Source organism: Heterodontus francisci, chromosome 5 (genome assembly GCF_036365525.1).
Source record: "Heterodontus francisci isolate sHetFra1 chromosome 5, sHetFra1.hap1, whole genome shotgun sequence".
NCBI lineage: Eukaryota > Metazoa > Chordata > Chondrichthyes > Heterodontiformes > Heterodontidae > Heterodontus > Heterodontus francisci.
In genome coordinates this window covers 146,604,767-146,625,073 of record NC_090375.1, presented here as the reverse complement: position 1 = coordinate 146,625,073, position 20,307 = coordinate 146,604,767, and the positions used below count along the sequence as shown (strand labels likewise).

The 20,307-nt window shown below is 44.9% G+C and overlaps 1 protein-coding gene across 2 annotated transcripts in view; it reads right to left on the bottom strand.

Annotated features, from left to right (window-relative positions):
• Positions 1-20,307, bottom strand: part of reck (reversion-inducing-cysteine-rich protein with kazal motifs) — a 223,797-nt gene that overhangs the window by 19,984 nt on the left and 183,506 nt on the right. For both annotated transcript variants that reach the window (XM_068032209.1, XM_068032210.1), the window contains 2 exons: positions 11,973-12,180; positions 7,510-7,583 (listed from right to left, as the gene is read on the bottom strand). In XM_068032209.1, the coding sequence (XP_067888310.1) occupies positions 7,510-7,583; positions 11,973-12,180 (282 nt within the window). The remainder of the gene's footprint in view (positions 1-7,509; positions 7,584-11,972; positions 12,181-20,307) is intronic.

The following is a 20,307-nucleotide window of genomic DNA, read 5'->3' as shown; positions in this document are numbered from 1 at the left end:
GATAACTTCACATTTTTCCACATTATATTCCACCTGCCACGTTCCTGCCCGCTCACTAAGTCTGTCCAAATCCCGCTTTGCATCTTCTTCACAACACACATTCCCACCTAGTTTTGTGTCATCCGCGAACTTGGAAATACTAAATTTGGTCCCCACATCCAAATCATTGATATATATTATTAACAGCTAGGGCCCAAGCACTGATCCCTGCAGTACCCTACTAGTCACAGCCTGCCAATGCGAGAATGACCCGTTTATTCCTACTTTCTGCTTTGTATAAAGATACAGTGGGATTATATACGAGTAAGACCAGTTAAGCTAGGGTGAGAAGAGTGAGGGGAAGAGATCATAGATGGCCACAGATAGAGTGGCTCTAAGAGAGTTTTGTATTGCAGGTTAATGTCAAATAGTCAAATTTATTTCTAATTTGTAGTTATACATCAGCAAAAGAATATATTGATAATCTAAATACTTGACACTCAATGTTTTAAATAATCCCAAAAATAATCGAAAGGAGAAAGTCTTCAGAGTTCTTCTCAATCTTTTGGACACTTCAGTTCCATGGACTCCCTGCCATGTCACAGAGTGAAGAAATATGGAATTGGTGAACACGGGAATCTGCAGCACTTATACTATTCAAAGCATGCTGCAACACCTCAGATTTGCTCTCATTAGACAGGCAGTCATTTAATCAATTTTACCAATCAGGTGAAGAGACCAGAGAGAGAGACAGAGAGAGACAGAGAGAGATAGAGACAGAGACAGAGACAGAGACAGAGAGAGAGAGAGAGAGAGAGAGAGAGAGAGAGAGAGAGAGAGAGAGAGTATAGTTAGGGGGATTGACACTGTTCTCTGCAGCAAAGAGCGAGAGTCCAGACGGTTGTGTCCGGGTTCGGGACATCTGCTCAAAGCTGGAGAGCAACTTACAGTGGGAGGGAGAGGATCCAGTCATCGTGGTCCATGTAGGTACCAACGACATTGACAGGACAAGGAAAGAGGTTCTGCATAGTCAGTATAAGGAACTAGACAACAAATTAAGAAGCAAAACCTCAAAGGCAATAATCTCTGGATTATTACCAGAGCCACATGCAAATTGGCATAGGGTAATTAAATAATAAAATTAATGCATGGCTCAAAGACTGGTGTGATAGAGTGGGTTCCAGTTCAAGGCACAAGTCAGGAGTGTGATGGCACCAGTACTGGGGAAAGTGGTGGCTGTACCTTTGGGACGGTCTACACCTGAACTGTGCTGGGGCCAGTGTTCCAGCGAGCCTCATAACGAGGGAAGTAGAGAGGGTTTTAAACTGAATAATGGGGGAAGGGATCAAATTTGGGAAGATATGGTAAATCAAGGAGTATAGACAAGGCAAGAGAGAAAGGCATTAATATGGAAAATGATAAACAGATTGTGACAGGAAGCAACAGAGCTCACAAATCTTTTTTTTTTAATTCATTCAGGGGATGGAGACGTCACTGGCCAGGCCAGCATTTGTTGCCCATCCCTAATTGCCCTTGAGAAGGTGGTGGTGAGCTGCCTTCTTGAACCGCTGCAGATCATTTGGGGTAGGTATACCCACAGTGCTGTTAGGAAGGGAGTTCCAGGATTTTGACCCAGCAAGTGAAGGAACGGCGATATAGTTCCAAGTCAGGATGGTGTGTGACTTGGAGGGGAATTTGCAGGTGGTGGTGTTCCCATGTATTTGCTGCCCTTGTCCTTCTAGTTGGTAGAGGTCGCGGGTTTGGAAGGTGCTGTCTAAGGAGCCTTGGTGCATTGCTGCATTGCAACTTGTCGACAATACACACTGCTGCCATTGTGCGTCGGTGGTGGAGGGAGTGAATGTTTGTAGATGGGGTGCCAATCAAGCGGGCTGCTTTGTCCTGGATGGTGTCTAGCTTCTTGAGTGTTGTTGGAGCTGCACCCATCCAGGCAAGTGGAGAGTATTCCATCACACTCCTGACTTGTGCCTTGTAGATGGTGGACAGGCTTTGGGCAGTCAGGAGGTGAGTTACTCACCTCAGGATTCCTAGCCTCTGACCTGCTCTTGTAGCCATGGTATTTATATGGCTACTCCAGTTCAGTTTCTGGTCAATGGTAGCCCCAAGGATGTTGATAGTGGGGGATTCAGCGATGGTAATGCCATTGAATGTCAAGGGGAGATGGTTAGATTCTCTCTTGTTGGAGATGGTCATTGCCTGGCACTTGTGTGGCGCGAATGTTACTTGCCACTTATCAGCCCAAGCCTGGATATTGTCCAGGTCTTGCTGCATTTCTACACGGACTGCTTCAGTATCTGAGGAGTCATGAATGGTGCTGAACATTGTGCAATCATCCGCGAACATCCCCACTTCTGACCTTATGATTGAAGGAAGGTCATTGATGAAGCAGCTGAAGATGGTTGGGCCTAGGACACTACCCTGAGGAACTCCTGCAGTGATGTCCTGGAGCTCAGATGATTGACCTCCAACAACCACAACCATCTTCCTTTGCGCTAGGTATGACTCCAGCCAGTGGAGGGTTTTCCCCCGATTCCCATTGACCTCAGTTTTGCTAGGGCTCCTTGATGCCATACTTGGTCAAATGCTGCCTTGATGTCAAGGTCAGTCACTCTCACCTCACCTCTTGAGTTCAGCTCTTTTGTCCATGTTTGAACCAAGGCTGTAATGAGTTCAGGAGCGGAGTGGCCCTGGCGGAACCCAAACTGAGCGTCACTGAGCAAGTTATTGCTAAGCAAGTGCTGCTGGATGGCACTGTTGATGACACCTTCCATCACTTTACTGATGATTGAGAGTAGGCTGATGGGGCGGTAATTGGCCGGGCTGGACTTGTCCTGCTTTTTGTGTACAGGACATACCTGGGCAATTTTCCATATTGCAGGGTAGATGCCAGTGTTGTAGCTGTACTGGAACAGCTTGGCTAGGGGCGCTGCAAGTTCTGGAGCACAGGTCTTCAGTACTATTGCTGGAATATTGTCAAGGTCCATAGCTTTTGCAGTATACAGTGCCTTCAGTCGTTTCTTGATATCACGTGGAGTGAATCGAATTGGCTGAAGTCTGGCATCTGTGATGCTGGGGACTTCAGGAGGAGGCCGAGATGGATCATCAACTCGGCACTTCTGGCTGAAGATTGTTGCAAATGCTTCAGCCTTATCTTTCGCATTGATGTGCTGGGCTCCCCCATCATTCAGGATGGGGATATTTGTGGATCCACCTCCTCCAGTTAGTTGTTTAATTGTCCACCACCATTCACGACTGGATGTGGCAGGACTGCAGAGCTTAGATCTGATCTGTTGGTTATGGGATCGCTTAGCTCTGTCTATTGCATGCTGCTTACGCAGTTTGGCATGCAAGTAGTCCTGGGTTGTAGCTTCATCAGGTTGACACCTCATTTTGAGGTATGCCTGGTGCTGCTCCTGGCATGCCCTCCTGCATTCTTCATTGAACCAGGATTGGTCTCCTGGCTTGATGGTAATGGTAGAGTGGGGGATATGCCGGGCCATGAGGTTACAGATTGTGATTGAGTACAATTCTGCTGCTGCTGATGGCCCACAGCGCTTCATGGAAGCCCAGTTTTGCATTGCTAGATCTGTTCGAAATCTATCCCATTTAGCACAGTGATGGTGCCACACAACACGATGGACGGTATCCTCAATGTGAAGGCGGGATTTCGTCTCCACAAAGACTGTGCGGTGGTCACTCCTACCAATACTGTCATGGACAGAAACATCTGCGGCAGGCAGATTGGTGAGGACATCAAGTATGTTTTTCCCTCTTGTTGGTTCCCCCACCACCTGCCGCAGACACAGTCTAGCAGCTATGTCCTTTAGGACTCGGCCAGCTCGGTCAGTAGTGGTGCTACCGAGCCACTCTTGGTGATGGACATTGAAGTCCCCCACCTAGAGTACATTTTGTGCCCTTGCCACCCTCAGTGCTTCCTCCAAGTGGTGTTCAACATGGAGGAGTACTGAGTCATCAGCTGCGGGAGGGCGGTAGGTGGTAATCAGTAGGAGGTTACCTTGCCCATGTTTGATCTGATGCCATGAGACTTCATGGGGTCCGGAGTCAATGTTGAGGACTCCCAGGGCAACTCCCTCCCTACTGTATACCACTGTGCCACCACCTCTGGTGGGTCTGTCCTGCCGGTGGGACAGGACATACCGAGGGATGATGATGGCAGTGTCTGGGACATTGTCTGTAAGGTATGATTCCGTGAGTATGACTATGTCAGGCTGTTGCTTGACTAGTCTGTGGGACAGCTCTCCCAACTTTGGCACAAGCCCCCAGATGTTAGTAAGGAGGACTTTGCAGGGTCGACAGGGCTGGGTTTGCCATTGTCGTTTCAGTGCCTAGGTCGATGCCGGGTGGTCCGTCCAGTTTCATTCCTTTTTATTGACTTCGTAGCGGTTAGGTACAACTGAGTGGCTTGCTAGGCTATTTCAGAGGGCATATAAGAGTTAACCACATTGCTGTGGGTCTGGAGTCAAATGTCGGCCAGACCAGGTAAGAACAGCAGATTTCCTTCCCTAAAGGATACTAGTGAAGCAGATGGGTTTTTACAACAATCGACAATGGTTTCATGGCCATCATTAGACTAGCTTTTAATTCCAGATTTATTAATTAAATTCAAATTCCACCTTCTGCTGTGGTGGGATTCGAACCCATGTCCCCAGAGAAATACCCTGGGTCTCTGGGTTACTAGTCCAGTGATAATACCACTACGCCACCACCTACCCCTAAGAGTAAATCAACAGATATGGCTAGAGGTTACAAAAATAATAAGAGGGCAAAACTAAAGGCTCTGTATCTGAATGCACGTAGCATTCGAAACAAAACAGATGAACTGAGAGAACAAATAGAAATAAATAAGTACGATCTGATAGCCATTTCAGGGACATGGCTGCAGGGTGACAGATTGGGACCTGAATATTGAAGGGTACACAGCATTTAGGAAGGACAGGAAGCTAGGAAAAGGTGGAGGGTTAGGTCTGTTAATTAATGATGGTAATAACTCAATAGAGAGTGATGACCTAAGTTCAGGAGACCAGGATGTAGAAGCACTTTTGGTGGAGATAAGAAATCAAAGGCAAGAAGTCAATTGTGGGAGTGGTGTACAGGCCACCTAACATTAACCATGCTGTAGGGCGGGGTATAAAGGAAGAAATTAATAATTAAAGGGGAATTGAATCCAAAAGTAGGGAGGTTATGCTTCAGCTATACAAGGTGAGACCGCATCCGGAGTACTGTGTACAGTACTGGCCGCCTTATTTAAGGAAGGATGTAAATATGTTGGAGGCAGTACAGAGAAGGTTTACTGGACGAATACCTAGAATGGACGGGCTGTCTTCCGAGGAAAGACTGGACAGGCTAGGGTCGTATCTGCTGGAATTTAGAAGAATAAGAGGCGACTTGATTGAAACATACAAGATGCTGAAGTGCCTTGACAGGGTGGATGTGGAAAGGATGTTTCTCCTTGTGGGAGAATCTAGAACTCGGGGTCACTGTTTAAAAATAAGGGGTCGCCCATTTAAGACAGAGATGAGGAGAAATTTTTTCTCAGGGTCGCGAGTCTTTGGAATTCTCTTCCTCAAAAGGCAGTGGAAGTAGAGTCTTTGAATATTTTTACGGCAGAGGTAGATAGATTCTTGATAAGCAAGGGGGTGGAAGGTTATCGGGGGTAGGAGGAAATGTGGAGTAATCAGTTCATTCATGAACTTACAGAATGGCAGAGCAGGCTTGAAGGGCCGAGTGGCCTACTCCTGCTCCTAATTCGTATGTTCGTATTCATTTTGGTAGGAGGAATATGGAGAGACAATATAAGATAAAGGGTACAATTCTAAAGGGGGTTAAGGAGCAGCGGGATCTGGTGTATATGTGCTTAAGTCATTGAAGATGGCAGGACAGGTTGAGAGCGATTAATAAAGCATACAGTGTCCTGGGCTTTATTAATAGGGGCACAGAGTACAGGAGCAAGGAGGTTATGTTTAACTTGTATAAGACACTAGTATGGCCGCAGCAGGAGTATTGCGTCCAGTTCTGGGTGCCGCACTTTAAGAAAGATGTGAAGGCATTGGAGAGTGCAGAAATGATTCATGAGAATTGTTCCAGGGATGAGATACTTCGGTTATGAAGACAGATTGGAGCAGTTATAATTGTTTTCCTTGGAGAAAAGAAGGCTGAGAGCAGATTTGATAGAGGTATTCAAAATTATGAGGAGTCGGGCCACAGTAAATAGGGAGAAACTGTTCCCATTCGTGTGAGGATCGAGAACGAGGGGGCACAGATTTGAAGTAATTGGTAAAAGAAGCAAAAGTGACATGAGGAAAAACATTTTCGCACATTGAGTGATTAAGGTCTGGAATGCACTGCCTGAGAGTGTGGTGAAGGCAGGTTCAATTGAAGCATTCAAAAAGGAATTAGAGTGTTATATGAAAAGGAAGAATGTGCAGGGTTATGGTGAGAAGGCAGGGTAATGGCACTAAGTGAATGGCTCTTTTGGAGAGCCAGTGCAGACATGATGGGCCTAATAGCCTCCTTCAGCATGATAACAACTCTGTGACCAATCTTTGCTCATCCTGGTGAGTTGTTGATATGTCATTTGCATAATAAAAACCTTGGTTCTGCACACACCACAAGAGTTCTCAATGTGCTTTTTTATATTTAACATTTCAAAGCAATGGGGAAACTCATGCAATTCTAAGTACATATATCCAATCCCACAAAGTTCAGCCTTCCCATTACTCTTGTTCTTGCTAACCTAGATTGACGCCCAGTCCATGAACACCTCTAATTTAAAATTCTCATCCTTGTATTTAAACCCCTTCATGGCCTCACCACTCCCTATATCTGTAATTTCCTCCATTCCTATAAGCCCCTGAAACACACAACTCTGTTCCTCCAACTCTGGGCTCCTCTGCTTTACCCTCTCTTTGCCATACCATTGGTGCCTGCATCTTCAGCTGTTTAGGCCCCATGTCCTGATATTCCCTCCACCTTCCTCTCCTCTTATCAGACCCTCACTAAAACCTACAGCTTTCATTATTTTAGTCACTCGTCCTTATAGCAACTCCTTTGGTTGGCAACTATTTTTGTCTGATTATGCCTCAGTGAAGCGACCTGGGGCATTTGGTCTACATTAAACACAGTATATAAATGCAAGTTGTTGTCCATTTAGTGACTTATCTCTGAGTAACCAGTTGTCCTACTCTAAAATTATATGTACATAAATTTGTGTACTGTCTTATATCCCCCACACAAAGTAATTAAGAATATTACCAATAAAAATCCATTTTCAGTTTAAAATATATCAGTCAATCTAATATTTGATATAAAGAAAGTATTATGTGGAGACAGCAATTTGGACAGAGGTTCTCTGGGACTGGATAAATAATTGCAGGGCTTCCTTCCCCTACACAGAAATGATTGAAATCCACTGTGATAGAGGTTGCCCATTTTAGTCAATTATCTCTAAATCAAACTGAAGTCATTTGTTTTTATTCTGTATCTAGGAATTACCTTAGCAAGGCTGTCCAACTGATCTTTGCTCCATAAAACTCGTAGCATTCCAGCACACAATGGGCAACAGGCTCCTAGAAGACATCAAAAAAATTACGTCTGCGGACCTATCTTTTGCAAGTAGTATATTTTTTACTTACTATACTGTTCAAACTTTTATTGTAAATAGTTGCTAAATGCTTTTTGATGTGAACCAATCAATATCACTTGGGCAGATTACTGCTCAGTTGTAAAGAACTGCCTGGACAAAATGCATGAAGGAAAATCTGACAGGAGGAGCGTACGCCCATAAGAAATCCCATTCAATTTTCTGTCTACTCATTTAAATGTATGGAAAATCGATCAGGCTCAGTTACAGGCCTCCCTGCACAATTTTCCTGTGTGTATTCTAACCAAGCAACCCTGTAGTATAAGTGTTTGAAAGGAGTCATACCGAGCACAAAGGAAGATGGTTGTGGTTAATGGTTAAGGGTTAATGTCTGAAGCAGCATAAGAAATAAGAGATCACAGGCTGGATTTTGTTTTCCTAAATGGCACAGCGGCTCATTATAAAATGCAGGGCAGCCACCCCAACCATGGGGCAGCCACAGTGACGCTATCAACAATGTCACCTGTTTCTGAGAAAACACTGGCACCATTTTTAAAGGGATGCCAGGCCAGTGTTGACAGATGAAAGTTGACCCTGTTCTCCCCCTCCAACTGCAACGAAAAAATAAAGTTTGACTCTCCCCCACCCCCCAACTACATTAGAAAAGCCATGATTACCCCTTTTCCATCCCAAATGCACTGTGTGCAGAGTTGACCCCTTTCACAACCCCACCCAGAACTGACCTAAGTGCAGAGGTCAACCCTATCCCCTGCCCCACTACACTGACAATGCAGATTTGACCCCTTTCCCCACACCCCACCCCCACTTCACTACAAATGCAGAGCTCCCCCTTCCCCACCTTGGTGGCACCAGCTTTCCCTGGACGGGAAAGTGAAGGCGCGGGACTGCCGCATGTCACGCGGAAGATCGCTCTGGTTATAAATTACATTTAAATGGAAGCATGATTTTAATATTCAAACCCAGATCACGCTGCAGAGCGGCAAATGTGCTGCCACAGAGCTTCCCCGCCGCTGGGAAGATCGGGCCCGGCATTCCCGGTGTCGGGCTCCTGGGCGAGCCCCTGTGATCTTCTGGCACCACCCCCACCCCCGCTACGGAGCCCAGAGCGCAACAAAATCCAGTGCCACATGTGAGAGAGATGCAGTGCGGCTTCAAGTGAGTCACACAGACCTGTTAGAATGTAATAAAAGAGTTAATATTTAAAGTACTGAAGACTCAGTAATCTCGCCAAGCTAGACTAACTTAGTATACTGAGGTGGCAACAGACAAACCAAACTTACAACCTGATGAACAGTGGTGGTTTTTACCATACAACTCCCAGAAGAATTTGAAGAAATACTTTGAAAAGGGCTGATATGAAAAAGCACCAAAACTGCAGAACTCGATGAAGGAAGCATGGAGAGTCAGGGAATCAGTTTGTTTCAGGCCTCACCACAGAGGCGGGCAGTCTGTGAAAATATACTGGTCCAGCGATCACAGACTTCGAGTCGGAGAACCAAGCAATGGTCGAGGATCTGGTGAGCAACCCTTAAAGAGGGTAAAAGAATTTTGTTCCTAACGTCACTAGGCAGGCAGCACCAGGAAAACAAAAAGTCCTTAGCGAGGGTGGATCCGAGGTGACCGCAAGTTAGCAAAAAGAAAAGCAAAAACGCTGCATATGTTAAATGGTCTAAGTGAAGGGAGTAAAAAGAGAATAGTAAAAACACTACAAAACTGCGTGTAAAGAAATAAATCCAGAGGCTCGCAGCGAGAGATCACAGGGAGAAATGGTGACCATAGCAGGAGTCAACGTGAGGTTGAAAAGGGCGAGAAATGTCCAATACTGTAGGGAAAATTTTTACAAAGTAAGCCAAATTTAAAGCCACGGATCTTAAATCCACAATACCAGAGAGGTTTGGACACATGGAAGGACCAAATCAAACTCAAAATTGGTCACTCTGGCAAAAAAGATCTTCGAGATATAGAAATGCTTTCAAATTAGACTGCCAGTCTGAAACAGAGCAAATTAACACATTTGCTGTATTCCATTGGAACAATAGTAGATGATGTTATTGTAAGACAAGGCATTAACGAGACATCAGATAGATTTGATGAAGTTTTAAAAACCTTTGATAGCTATTTCAACCTGAGGAGCAACAAGATTCTGGAAAGGGCAAGATTTAACAAAAGGGGGTCCCAGAAACCAGGTGAAACAGTTGATGCTTTTATTAATGACCTTTACAGACTAGCTGAAGGATGTGAGTATGGAGACCTAAAAGCAGAATTAATAAGAGACCACAGTGTAGTAGGTATTACTGATGAATCCCTATCAGATTTATTGCAATCTAAGGAAGACCTCACCTTAGACAAAGCTACTAAGCTGGTGAGACCAACAGAGGTCTGGAAGAAAAACAGAGCAATCCTGAGAGGTGACCAAAGAACTTGGTTCAAGAAACCTCCAGCCACGGTACAGTTCCTTAATCACAGTGCTACAAAAGCACCAGAAAAGAAGGTACACTGGGGTGGGGTTGGGTTGGGTTGGGTGGGGGTGGGGAGAGCAAGACACCATGAAACCCTGCCAGTATTGTGGTGCCTAAAAGACCCACAGGTGCGAAGGGTGTCCTGCTTCCACTGAACAGGATTAAGAGGCTGGCGGCTGCTGATCTCTGCTTGTTCCAGGTCCCTTTGTTCGGCGGAGAGTTTCATCTGTTGACTTTTTTTTATTAAAATAAAACCACACAGTTTGTATATAAAAAATAGGGCATTTTTGGAAGATGTGCCAAAGCAAAATCTCTACTCCCACAGGTTCGAAAGAAAAAGTCTTCAAACATACAGTTGCTAATGAAGTTGAACAATATCCATTAGGAGGGAAATCAAAAAAACTTCCTTGGTGAGATCAATGATCCTAAGCAGGCATTTTGGTCTGCAAAAATAAAAGTCAAAGGACATATCACTAATTTTAAACTAGAAACTGCAGCAAGTGAAATGGACTTATCAGACAAAGAGCCCTGGTTATCAATGCATTACCTGCAACCAACAGAAACTCAATTACATGGCCAGGAGGTGTTGAACTGAAAGTCAAGGGGAAGCTACAGGGTAACAATCCAGTACAAGGGAAAGCAGACATTAGAAACACTGTATGCTCCACAGAATCAGGAATTCTCTCTCTTCAGTAGAAGAGCTTGTATTGATCTTCATCTCACAAGAAAAGTGAAAGAAGTGAAGCAACAAGAATCTAGGAGTCATTTCCAAAAGGAGTTCCCAAAATTATTTACTGATTTAGGAAGACTGAAGACCAAATATAGTATTACTTTGCAAAAAGATGCTAAAACAGTATGTTTTTTCATGCCTAGAAAGATACTACACCTACTAATGAAGCAAGGCCATTGTGGATTAGCACCATCAGGACTGTTGATTTGAAGGACGCTTAGGAAACAACTTCCAATCCGACCCAAAAAGTTACTTCCAGGGCTAGAAGTCTGTGATTATCAGAGAGTTCAAGGCAGAGAAAAGGCTTACTGAAAGCAGCAAGTCTAAAATTATAATAGGAAATATTGTGCCAGGGACCTACCTAAGTTCACTGAAGGACAAAATGTATGGGTAGAGAGTGAGTAATCGTCCAGAGAGATGAGAATCAACAGTGATCTTATTCAATACATACTTCAGAAGGTACTATAAGATGATACAGGAGGAATCCTATTCCTATTCATCAATGACATCAATCAGTCATATGTTTGGACAAACCAGATGTTGAACCTGAAATTCTGAAAGCACCGGATACTACAAACTTCAATGAAGGCCGTTCAGAGAAAGACAACTGATCTTCCGCATCTGATAACACCACCAACAGGGAGAGTCCTGACAGATTGAATCTGTGATGTCAGAGACTTGTGGGGAGATGGGGCAGTATGTAAAAATAAAATAATGAATGTATAAATATATATGGACAATGACTTGGGGGGAGATGTAGAATATGGTTTTGAAAGAGTTAATGTCTGAGACAGTGTAAGGAATACCCTCCACCATGATGAAGTAAGAGATCACATGAGAGAGAGAGACTGGAGAGAGATGCAGCATGGCTTCAGAGGAGTCACACAGACTTGTGTAAAGCTGTATATAGTTAGAATGTAATAAAAGAGTTAATGTTCAAAGTACTGAAGACTCTGTAATCTCTCTAAGCTAGACTAACGAAGTATATTAAGGTGGCAGCAGACAAACCAAACATACAACAATATCAAGCATCATAAAAGGGACATATGCCCAACTAAACCATCCATAGGTATGTGGGAGTTTGATATAAAGGCCAACATTCAGTAGAAATTAAGAACAAATAATCAGATTTCCAGTTCTAGGAAAGGTTAGATTTTTTCTTTACCAGGTGGAGTGACAGGCTTGCACCCATTGCTGGGGAGCGGTGAACATGTGACGGATGAGCACTCTGGATGAGAACTGTAATCGGGGAGAATGCCTACAGCTTGGCAATGTCCAATATAGTCCACGGCCACACGATCTGAGTAGGCGGCACACACGTTATCATAGGTCTCACCATTATGACCACAGACAGGCTGCTGCCCACACATATCCTTCAAATAAAATATAAAACCAAAAACAAAGTTTTCAATAAAGTACAAGTTATTCGATGTGAACAGTTAAATTACATCTTACACCTAACACCATCAATTAAACGTCACTGGAAATTATATGCATGAAATCTAATACAATAACAGATCACTTAGAAAATACTGGAGCCCAATTTATTGTATTAATGCAATTTGTTAATCATAGGCTCAAACATTTCTGTAATCAGTCAACGAATGGGACCCATGCACGTTTAATCTCTGATATATTTTGTGGCAAGTTGCCAGAAGTGTGAGATGGAAATGGCACGCTGCTCTCTACAGCAATGGCTTTCATTGTCTGCAGTACCCTGGGAGTCCGCAGAGACTTTCAAGGGGGTTCGCAAATAAGCGGCGGCCGGTGGCAGGCTTGATGCAAGCCGGGAGTGGAGTGTGGCGGCCACTTATACAGTACAGGGTGGGATGGCTGCCTCACTGAGGAGGCGAGCCTGCATGGAGCAATGCTGAGAGCAAAGTGAAGATGATCTGGTAGACCCGCTATTACCAAGGCTAGTAATGGGCATCAGGTGAGTTCAGCCTTGAACAAGAGAGGGGAGTTTATTTTAAATAGTTAAGTGGGCACACCCACCTCACTGATATCCCACAATTATTATACAGTACGATAATTTAGATGGTGGGGTGCGGTTAAGAGATTATTAATCCATTTGAAAAGGGGTCCTTCAACCAAAAAAGCTCTACAGGATATCTGAAATCTGAACGAACAGGGCAAGCAACTGCATATCTTCTTAACCAATCAGATTAAAGGATTGCAAAATAAATAGTACAAGGCCTGAATAAGGAATTGTAAATTAGAGTGGGTGAATTCAATGTCCAATGTACAGAAAGCGAAATAATGAGGGTAAGATAGATTGGATTAAAACAGAGGGGGAAAAAAAGAGACTTCAGAATAAGACTCCACACTTATAATAGTTAATTTTCAGTGCCAGAGAAGTTGACTGACAGTAGCACTTAACATGTCATTAAAAGGGTATTTAGACTTCAAATGATTTGACTTAACCTTCTGGGGCGAGTTTTCTTCATATCTTCCATGTAAATACAGGAACTTCACACCTTTCAAGGTATTTGCAAAGAGAGCCACAGAGTAAGATGCTGTTTTCACAGAGGTAACAGTGGAGCAATGGATCTCTAATAGCAATATCTCAATTTCCGTGTTTAATCACACATCTACCGTCAAATGAAATTGCTGTGACGTGCAGATAAATAACAGTGAGCATTATTAGCCTCATTGTTATTTTGACAGCAATTTTTCTGCCATTATATTTAATTAAGTGATTTAAAGGTACAAATAAATAAAGTTTATTTTTTTAGTTTTGGTGACTGCAGCTTTGACAGTAGCGGAGGTGCGAGAGCAAGCTTACAGCTGGGAAGTCAATTTCAGTGGAAGTTTAAAAGTTAATTCCCTTTTGTTTTCGGAGGACCAGGGGACTGCTGGGTAAGTAAAAACTATATATTTGGGTGGTGGCTGTACCCGAGACACTACACGTGTAGTGTCTCCCACCCACCCTCCTCCTCCAACCCAAAAAAAAGGTCTCTGTTGTGTTGATAAGGTAAGCTTTTTATTTAAGAAGTTCTGTCCGTTGGATTGCTAACCTAACAAGTTTTGACTTTTTTTTTTTGGTTTTTCAGTAGATTTGTCGGGAATTTAGAATAGTGGGAATGGAGGTTAAGGCAGTTGTATGTTCCTCCTGCAGAATGTGGGAGGTAAGGGTCGCCAAGAGTGTCCCTGCCGAGTGTCATCTGCGGGAAGTGCACCCAACTCCAGCTCCTCGAGAACCGCATTAGGGTACTGGAGCTGGATGAACTTCGGATCATTCGGGAGGCGGAGGGGGTTATTGAGAGGAGTTATGGGGAGGTAGTCACACCTCAGGTAAAAGAAGTAGGTAGATGGGTTACCGTCAGGGGAAGGAGAGAGAACCAGCAGGCAGTGCAGGGATCCCCTGTGGCCGTTTCCCTCAACAACAGGTATACCGTTTTGGATACTGTTGCGGGGGACGACTTACCAGGGGTAAGCAATGGGGTACAGGTATCTGGCACAGAGTCTGTCCCTGTTGCTCAGAAGGGAAGGGGGAAGAGGAGCAGAGCATTAGTCATTGGGGACTCCATAGTTAGGGGAACAGATAGGAGGTTCTGTGGGAATGAGAGAGACTCACGGTTGGTATGTTGCCTCCCAGGTGCCAGGGTTCGTGATGTCTCGGATCGTGTTTTTGGGATCCTTAAGGGGGAGGGGGAGCAGCCCCAAGTCGTGGTCCACATAGGCACCAACGACATAGGTAGGAAGAGAGATGGGGATTTAAGACAGAAATTCAGGGAGCTAGGGTGGAAGCTTAGAGCGAGAACAAACAGAGTTGTTATCTCTGGGTTGTTGCCCGTGCCACGTGACAGCGAAGCGAGGAATAGGGAGAGAGAGAGGAGTTGAACACGTGGCTGCAGGGATGGTGCAGGAGGGAGGGTTTTGGTTTCCTGAATAATTGGGGCTCTTTCTGGGGTAGGTGGGACCTCTACAAACAGGATGGTCTTCACCTGAACCAGAGGGGTACCAATATCCTGGGGGGGAGATTTGCTAGTGCTCTTCGGGGGGCTTTAAACTAATTCAGCAGGGGAATGGGAACCTAAAATGTAGTGCCAGTGTACAGGATGTTGAGAGTAGTGAGGTCAGGGATAAGGTTACAAGGATGCAAGAGGGCACTGGCAAGCAAGAACCTGGTTTAAAGTGTGTCTACTTCAACGCCAGGAGCATCCGGAATAAGGTGGGTGAGCTTGCAGCATGGGTTGGTACCTGGGATCTCGATGTAGTGGCCATTTCGGAGACATGGGTAGAGCAGGGGCAGGAATGGATGTTGCAGGTTCCGGGATTTAGATGTTTCAGTAAGAACAGAGAAGATGGTAAAAGAGGGGGGGGTGTGGCATTGTTAATCAAGGAGAGTATTACAGCGACAGAAAGGACGTTTGAGGACTCGTCTACTGAGGTAGTATGGGCCGAGGTTAGAAACAGGAGAGGTGAGGTCACCCTGTTGGGAGTCTTTTATCGACCTCCAAATAGTTCCAGAGATGTAGAGGAAAGGATAGCGAAGATGATTCTCGACAGGGGCGAGAGTAACAGGGTAGTTGTTATGGGGGACTTTAACTTTCCAAATATCGACTGGAAATACTATAGTTCGAGTACTTTAGATGGGTCAGTTTTTGTCCAGTGTGTGCAGGAGGGGTTTCTGACACAGTATGTAGACAGGCCAACCAGGGGCGATGCCACATTGGATTTGGTACTGGGTAATGAACCCGGCCAGGTGTTAGATTTAGATGTAGGTGAGCACTTTGGTGATAGTGATCACAATTCGGTTAGGTTTATCTTAGCGACGGGCAGGGACAGGTATATACCGCAGGGCAAAAATTATAGCTGGGGGAAAGGAAATTATGATGCGATTAGGCAAGATTTAGGATGCGTAGGATGGGGAAGGAAACTGCAGGGGATGGGAACAATCGAAATGTGGAGCTTATTCAAGGAGCAGCTACTGCGTGTCCTTGATAAGTATGTACCTGTCAGGCAGGGAGGAAGTTGTCGAGCGAGGGAGCCGTGGTTTACTAAAGAAGTTGAAGCGCTTGTCAAGAGGAAGAAGAAGGCTTATGTTAGGATGAGACGTGAAGGCTCAGTTAGGGCGCTTGTGAGTTACAAGCTAGCCAGGAAGGATCTAAAGGGAGAGCTAAGAAGAGCAAGGAGAGGACACGAGAAGTCATTGGCGGATAGGATCAGGGAAAACCCTAAGGCTTTCTATAGGTATATCAGGAATAAAAGAATGACTAGAGTTAGATTAGGGCCAATCAAGGATAGTAGTGGGAAGTTGTGTGTGGAATCAGAGGAGATAGGGGAAGTGTTAAATGAATATTTTGCGTCAGTATTTACAGTAGAGAAAGAAAATGTTGTCGAGGAGAATACTGAGATTCAGGCTACTAGGCTAGATGGGATTGAGGTTCACAAGGAGGAGGTGTTATCAATTTTGGAAAGTGTGAAAATAGATAAGTCCCCTGGGCCAGATGGGATTTATCCTAGGATTCTCTGGGAAGCTAGGGAGGAGATTGCAGAGCCTTTGTCCTTGATCTTTATGTCGTCACTGTCGACAGGAATAGTGCCGGAAGACTGGAGGATAGCAAATGTTGTCCCCTTGTTCAAGAAGGGGAGTAGAGACAGCCCTGGTAATTATAGACCTGTGAGCCTTACTTCGGTTGTGGGTAATATGTTGGAAAAGGTTATAAGAGACAGGATTTATAATCATCTTGAAAAGAATAAGTTCATTAGCGATAGTCAGCACGGTTTTGTGACGGGTAGGTCGTGCCTCACAACCCTTATTGAGTCTTTCGAGAAGGTGACCAAACAGGTGGATGAGGGTAAAGCAGTGGATGTGGTGTATATGGATTTCAGTAAGGCGTTTGATAAGGTTCCCCATGGTAGGCTATTGCAGAAAATACGGAAGTATGGGGTTGAAGGTGATTTAGTGCTTTCGATCAGAAATTGGCTAGCTGAAAGAAGACAGAGGGTGGTGGTTGATGGCAAATGTTCATCCTGGAGTTTAGTTACTAGTGGTGTACCGCAAGGATCTGTTTTGGGGCCACTGCTGTTTGTCATTTTTATAAATGACCTGGATGAGGGTGTAGAAGGGTGGGTTAGTAAATTTGCGGATGACACGAAGGTCGGTGGAGTTGTGGATAGTGCCGAAGGATGTTGTAGGGTACAGAGGGACATAGGTAGGCTGCAGAGCTGGGCTGAGAGATGGCAAATGGAGTTTAATGCGGAAAAGTGCGAGGTGATTCACTTTGGAAGGAGTAACAGGAATGCAGAGTACTGGGCTAATGGGAAGATTCTTGGTAGTGTAGATGAACAGAGAGATCTTGCTGTCCAGGTGCATAAATCCCTGAAGGTTGCTACCCAGGTTAATAGGGCTGTTAAGAAGGCATATTGTGTGTTAGCTTTTATTAGTAGGGGGATCGAGTTTCGGAGCCACGAGGTCATGCTGCAGCTGTACAAAACTCTGGTGAGACCGCACCTGGAGTATTGCGTGCAGTTCTAGTCACCGCATTATAGGAAGGATGTGGAAGCTATGGAAAGGGTGCAGAGGAGATTTACTAGGAGGTTGCCTGGTATGGAGGGAAGGTCTTACGAGGAAAGGCTGAGGGACTTGAGGTTGTTTTCGTTGGAGAGAAGGAGGAGGAGAGGTGACTTAATAGAGACATATAAGATAATCAGAGGGTTGGATAGGGTGGATAGTGAGAGTCTTTTTCCTCGGATGGTGATGGCAAACACGAGGGGACATAGCTTTAAGTTGAGGGGTGATAGATATAGGACAGATGTCAGAGGTAGTTTCTTTACTCAGAGAGTAGTAGGGGCGTGGAACGCCCTGCCTGCAACAGTAGTAGACTCGCCAACTTTAAGGGCATTTAAGTGGTCATTGGATAGACATATGGATGAAAATGGAATAGTGTAGGTCAGATGGTTTCACAGGTCGGCGCAACATCGAGGGCCGAAGGGCCTGTACTGCGCAGTAATGTTCCAAAAAAAAAAGACAACTGCATCCAAATACAGCCTTCAAAATACAAAATAAATTCTTTCATGGATGCACATAATTTAGCTTAAAACCTAGAGCATTCCAAAACATAGTGGGCAGGAAGACCCACTCAAGAGTACAGAACTTGCAGTTGATATTTTAACCCTGACTGAGTTCATTTCACAGTAGAAAGTTATATTAAGCAGAAAATGCTATTACTAAATGCTGGACTCAAATACCAAGGCATCTTTGGTTTCCCTGACCCATTAGGTTGTAAAATCACTTCTAATCACATACAGGTTAATTGCACAAAGAGGGATGGCAGCTGACTTTGCAAGACTTGGTGGTGGTAGTTAATGTAAACAATTACCATGCTACCTGCATATTTTTGGCAAGTAAAGGAAGTGGGGCCAAACAATGAGGGACACAGTAGCTCTTAAAGGTCTCCTGCTGGGCAATGTAGCTGGTTTATGGTGCTGGGGGCAGAACTACTGCCTTCAATGCAAAGACTTCGGAAGAGACAAGACAGAGGAAGGTAGCCACTGTGAATAGTGTTTCAAAACAGGTTCTACGGTTTGGCATGAGCATAGAGCATGATGAGATAGATAACTAGCACCAGTAGTGGGGAAAGAGGGACAGGGTGCACTTAAACTGGGCTGGGACCAGTGTCCTGGTGAATCCAATAACTAGGATAGTAGACAGGGTTTTCAACGAATACAGAAGGTGTGTAGGGGATTCAGGAAAAGATAAATTCAAAAGCAGCAAAGGAAATGTCAAGGCTCTAGAGCAGAGCAACGTTTTGGGTAAAAATAAGCATAGTGGGTCAGTAAGGGTCAGTGAGAGTAACAAAGGTAATAGGTCATTAGTGACTAAGGTGACATCGGGTAAAATTAGAAAAAGTCAAAGCTAAAGGCACTATATCTGAATGTGCAAAGCATTCTCAAAAAATTAGATGAATTAATAGCACAGATAGAAATTAACAAGTTTGATCTAAGGCTGCATTTGCTGACAACACAACCACTAGGTGGCGCTGCAATGACACATGCACAAATGCAGCCTGTGCCAGTAAAACGTCAGGCAGCTGCCAGGATTAAAGATGGCGCTGCTCAAATAATCACAAGATGGCAACATAAACACATGGCAGCACACAATGGCCGGAGAGGGGAGCGAGCGAGCGGGCCGGGGAGGGGAGGGAGGGAGCGGGCCGGGGAGGGGAGGGAGGGAGCGGGCCGGGGAGGGGAGGGAGGGAGCGGGCCGGGGAGGGGAGGGAGGGAGCGGGCCGGGGAGGGGAGGGAGGGAGCGGGCCGGGGAGGGGAAGGAGGGAGCAGACCGGGGACGGGAGGGAGTGGGCGAATGGGTGAGCCAGCAGTCGGGATGTGGTGGGAGGGCGGGAGACGGTGAGCGAACGAGCGGTCGGGGCTGTGAGCGAGCGGGGGGAAGGAGGAGAGCTCACCCGCCACCAGCAAGTTCTTCAGCAGCGCTCTCCCCGCTCCCCAAATTCCTTGTCCCCCAACCCCTGCTCTCTCTGGCCCGAATCCCCCACCATCTGCCCGCGTTACGCGATGACGTCTTCTGCACATGCACCAACCCCATTTGCCCACGTTACGCGATGACATCATCTGCGCATGCGCCAACCAGTCCTGGCACTGCGGAACACAGCGCATGCGCAGAGGGTAGGAACCAATTTGTGCATGTGCGCATATTGGTGCAGTCGGATGACATCAGCTGCCAGCTGCGTTGTCAATAATTACTGCGTTGATCTAACAGCCATTACAGAGACGTTGGTTGCAAAGTGAGCAAGGTTGGGAGCTAAAAATTCCAGGATACTTAACTTTTATAAGAGAGGGGCAAAGTGAAAAAGGAGGAGGGGTGATGCTGATGAAAAAGGATGGGATAAAGGCAGTACTGAGAAAGGATCTTAGCTCAGAAAATAAAATATTAGTCAGTTTGGGTGGAGCTAAGAAAAAGAAAAGGAGGAGAAAACATTGGTGGGAGTTGTTTGTAGGCCCCTAGCATTAGATGTAGTGGAGGACAATGTATAAACCAGAAAATTAGAAGTGCATATAACAAGGGTAATACAGTACTGATGGGGGCTTTAAATTATCATATAGACTAGGCAAACCAAATTTGTGATAATAGTATGGAGGACAAGTTCGTGGAATACATACAAGATGGTTTTCTAGGTCAGCATGTCAAGGAACCAAGTTGGGAAAAGGTTATTTTGGATCAAGCATTGTGCAATGAGAAAGATTTAATTAATAGCCTTGTTGTAAAGGGGATTCTAGGCAAGAGTGACCACAATATGACAGAATTTTATATAGTGTTTGAAAGTGATTTAAATTAGGTCAGAATCTTGAGTGTAAATCTAAACAAAGCAAACTACACAGGTTTGAGGGGCGAGTTAGGAACTACATTAAATGATAGGATAGTAGACAAGCAATGACTAGCATTTAAAGAATTCATACTGAATTTGCAATAAATATACATTTCTTTAAGGCACAAAAAACCCACAGTAAAAATAGTTCAATTGTGGCTAACAAGA